At 43.9% G+C, this 4,114-nt stretch overlaps 1 protein-coding gene across 1 annotated transcript; it reads left to right on the forward strand.

Moving 5' to 3' along the window:
- The first annotated feature begins 234 nt into the window (after nucleotides 1-234).
- LOC147419317 (uncharacterized) lies at nucleotides 235-1,517 on the forward strand. Its single transcript, XM_086505728.1, has one exon. It carries the CDS (start codon nucleotides 318-320, stop codon nucleotides 1,185-1,187), a length of 870 nt encoding a protein of 289 aa, XP_086361854.1. The 5' UTR covers nucleotides 235-317; the 3' UTR covers nucleotides 1,188-1,517.
- The last annotated feature ends 2,597 nt before the right edge of the window (nucleotides 1,518-4,114 follow it).

Consider the following 4,114-nt stretch of genomic DNA (forward strand, 5'->3'; position numbering starts at 1 on the left):
TGGAAAGAGAAATCACAAGTTAATCGTACCGCTACCGGCCCCTCTACTCTATGTGTATATATCAAAATTCAATTAAAAGGATTAGCCCCTCTAGTAGAATACAAGGCCCAAGGGCATGATGGTGGGCAACAAAAAGGAGGCCGACATAGTGTACGTGTGGGAGCCCAACGCCATAAGACTCCATCGGAGTCCAGCTTTCCGCCTACATTGCCTTCCCAGCCGTTCATTTTTGCTGCTGCGTTCTTCAGTAAGGCCACGCTCTCTATAAAACTCAAGCCTCTCTCTCTCTCTCATCATCCTCCCCACAGCTAGTCCGCATGGCTAGCCCACTCTCTCTCTCCCTTACTCTTCACCTTGCCCTTACCCTCTCTTCCCTCTCCTGCGCCTGTGTGGCAGGCTTCTTATATGTCCATCCCCTCCTGCTGCCCCTGTTGACAAGCAGCTCCGTTCTGCACCTCGGTTCGGCCATGCGTGCGCACCTCACCAGTACACCCATGCTTTTCATTCTTCTCAACCTTCTTGTTGTGCTTCTCTATGTCACTTCAAGCATGATCCCACAAGATAAGAGAAAGCAGAAGCGCCATAGTGTGATCATGATATCCAGCAGCCAAATGGGCACAATCGACGATGGCATGAATGATGATTATGATGGCGTTGCGATTGACAATGGCATGAATGATGGCGACGATGGCGTTGCTGATGTGTACGTTGCCGTTGATCGCGATGGTGCCTCTATGGACGATGTCTCCAATATTAATGATGTCCTTCTGCATGATGTCTCAGCTGACAATTTCAATGTCTCCAATGAGTATGCCCTCCTGCATGATGTCTCTAATGGCAATTCCGTCGCCAGCGATGAGGCAGAGGACGTGCAAAAATTCCATAGCCAGCCGGAAAGGCGCACTCGCAAGAGCGAGAAACATCGCACCCACCTTGTAAGAAGCAAATCAGATGGGATCATTATGCAAGGCGCACTGGGACAGCAGAGAACACCATCAGAGCTTCGTCCAGTCCCACTCTTGAAGAAAGCAGGCACGTTTGAGTCAACTTGGCGCCGCCGCCTCGTGAAGCCTGTTGTGGTTGTGGCAGACCCACCTGAAGAAGGGCTAGTTGGAGAGGAGGAGGTGGACAGGAAAGCCGAGGAGTTTATAGGCAGGTTTTATCAGAGAATGAAGCTCCAACGCTAAGAGGATAGGAAAAAAATTTGTAACAGAATTGTACTTAAATTGCCTCCCTCCCTCCCTCCCTTCCTTAAAAATTCACTTGTATCTTTTAAACTGTACAGTAACTCATGTAAAGGACCAAAAACTGGCCCAAAGGGTCATGACTCTTAGCCTTGCTGAAATAGTTATCCGACTCAATCGCTACCGGCGCTCTCGTTATCCCTAACAGCAAACTATAGTGCTTCGTTGGATGCATTCACATTGAATTACAATCATGTGCTTGCTATGTTGTTGCTTTGTCATTTTAACGAGTGTATTTTGCAATTTGCAAAGAAACCTGCAAAGTTTGTAGTTTTTGTGTATCGGTGCTTCTACTAAAGTTTAGTTTAACTTGTTCAAATTAAAGTATGGTCGCCTCAAATTTCAAGATTTCACATTGAGAAGAGTAAATTTATGTAGAAGATAATTATTGAGCTAACCTTCTTCATTAGAAGGTAATCTTGTTGTTTAAAAGGTGGGGTAGATTTTTTGCAATGCTTCTCCATTGTCAATTTGATGATTGAGAACTTTTGATTTTGCACGTTTACATAACGTCGTAATGGCAAAATTTTCATAAAATCAGACGTGTAAATTGATGTTTCATGTGTTAATGTGTATTGTGAGTTTACCTAATTGCATGGTTGAATGGTCAATTGCAAGTGTGTTCATCAAAATCAAGAGTGTGCATTTTAATTGAATGTGTATGTTTAATTTTAAGTGTGTGTGTACAACTATTTTGCACTTGTGTGTGCACTTAAAAATCAATGTGTGCATAATAATTTTGCTGATGTGATGATTGATTTGTGTTGTAGTCATGTCCAATTAGAGATTTGTGAGTTCAATTTGTAAAATTGACATGATTAATCTTTGTGTCCCTCTCCTCTCCCTCCCTACCCCTACCTTCCTCCTCCTCCCCAATCTCTCCCTCCCCCCCTCCCTCCGTCTCTCCTCCCATCTTCCTCAACCTCTCTATCCTTCCCCCTCTATCTTTTCATCATTTGCTTCCTCACGCAACAGCTTCCATGGTGCTCACGGACATCACAAATGGTTTGCTTCCACCACCACGTACTCCGCACACTAAAAGCATACATATTCGCTTACCTACGGCATTTGCACCAAAGACCACTAGTGAAGGTGATCAAAGGTCATCATAGGAACGTCGCACCGCTTGTGAGACCAATGTTGACATTTGGGTGGATATTTGTATCCTTACGATCCTATAAGCTGCTTCCATCCACCGTTTAATAGCCTTTCCACATTTCTTCAATTTCTTGGGAGGGGAGAAGCAGGTTTGTTAAGCTATTGTAAGTGGTTGTGTATGGGTGCATGTGCTTCTTTGCATATGTGGATGCACGAATGTCAAGCTCTTCACCTCAAGACGACGACATTACAAGAGAGTGTTGCCTCTTCGGAGAGGGTAGTTAAAACTCTTGAACAACAAATGCAAGAAAAGGAGTCCCACATCCAGAAGCTTACCAACAACATCACATACTTGAAAGAAACATCCCTTGGTGCAAGGAAATGCAAACGCACGTACTCATCCATTGAAACTCTTGCACGTTCGGGAGGAGCACGCAAACGACGAGTTATAGCCACAAGGTGATTTGGTCTTTACTTGCATGATGCATTCTTACTTCACACTATTTTCTAACATTTATGTTTATTTGTTGCTAGAAACTTCATCCAAGAGGCATGCGGTGGAACAAGCCAATATGATCGAATCAACCTTCTCACTAGTTGTCTCAATACCCAAGACGTGATTTCTATCTTACAATCACCTGGAGGTAAGCACATTAAGGATGTAGTCACCAAGGACCTCATGCGTAAATTAAGAAATGTGGTTAGTGATGATGACGTTCAACAAGCTTGTGATGAGGCTGGAATCAACACCAAAGCCTATCAGGCTATTTTCCAACTCCCAAAGGATGCCCTCAAAGAACATGGCATTGTGGAAAACCTATTTCCCGTTCCTCACAAGGTCAAGCTCGCAAAGAAAGACATACCTACACATTGAGGACACAATGTCAACTTCCCTTTATGCTTCGTGCGCAACAAATACAAGGGGAAAAGGTAAGAAACAATCCATAAGACCTTCGGAGAAGGGCTTTCCTTACACAATGTGGAACAATATTTTCGTGGATCTTAGAAGGCTTCAAGAAGCCATGCTTAGATTTTACAAGTTACCTGAAGAAGGTGACACACTTTACTTTTTTCTTTGGTATTATTCTTATCATAGACTCTGAAGTTTAAGGTCTTAGCACTATTTATTTTGTAGTGCTTGGCACAAAAGTCGCTTTTGTGTTGAAACTCGATGAGTGTCAAATAGTGACAGGCCGAAGGTTAGAAAGGCTAAGTGTCACTCTAATGAATGAGGTCCTTCTGCAAACCAAGCGAAGGGATTCAGTCGAGCCATCTCCCACCCCATCTTTTAGCGTGCAATCAGAGAAAGACATTTGGTGGTTGGGTGCTATTGAGGTGCCCAAAGAGACCAATGGAGTACTTTCATGGATTTTTGAGAGAACTCCATGGATCACAGAAGTAATACACTCCCAAATTGCCGGTCAGAAGTTGGAGATTGAGGGTTTTGGTAGTTATGATGTGGAGTGGCACTTAGGTGGGGATTTGAAGACCATAAAGTGTTTGCTTGGCTGCAAACAAGGGGCTTCTTCTCTCATGCCTTGTCCATTTTGCACTCAAGGGTACAAACCTAATGGAAAAAAATCACATAAGAGCACTGCAAAGGCCGGTTCCATGCTTCCATGGCAAGGGCATGGAGAACAATGGTTAGATTGTCGTGATGTTGGAGATGAAGGTAGAGAATGGGAAGCGTCTATTCTGAGATGTCCCATGCTCAATGCCCCAGACCGTGATCAAAAGGACCACGCTTGGAATCCAATCTTTCGATTTCCTCT

This window comes from Adiantum capillus-veneris, chromosome 29 (assembly GCF_014529385.1).
Source record: "Adiantum capillus-veneris isolate H3 chromosome 29, ASM1452938v2, whole genome shotgun sequence".
NCBI lineage: Eukaryota > Viridiplantae > Streptophyta > Polypodiopsida > Polypodiales > Pteridaceae > Adiantum > Adiantum capillus-veneris.

Bases quoted from the DNA above. Each gene is read 5' to 3' on its own strand.
- LOC147419317 (XM_086505728.1), top strand. From the start codon at position 318: ATGGCTAGCCCACTCTCTCTCTCCCTTACTCTTCACCTTGCCCTTACC.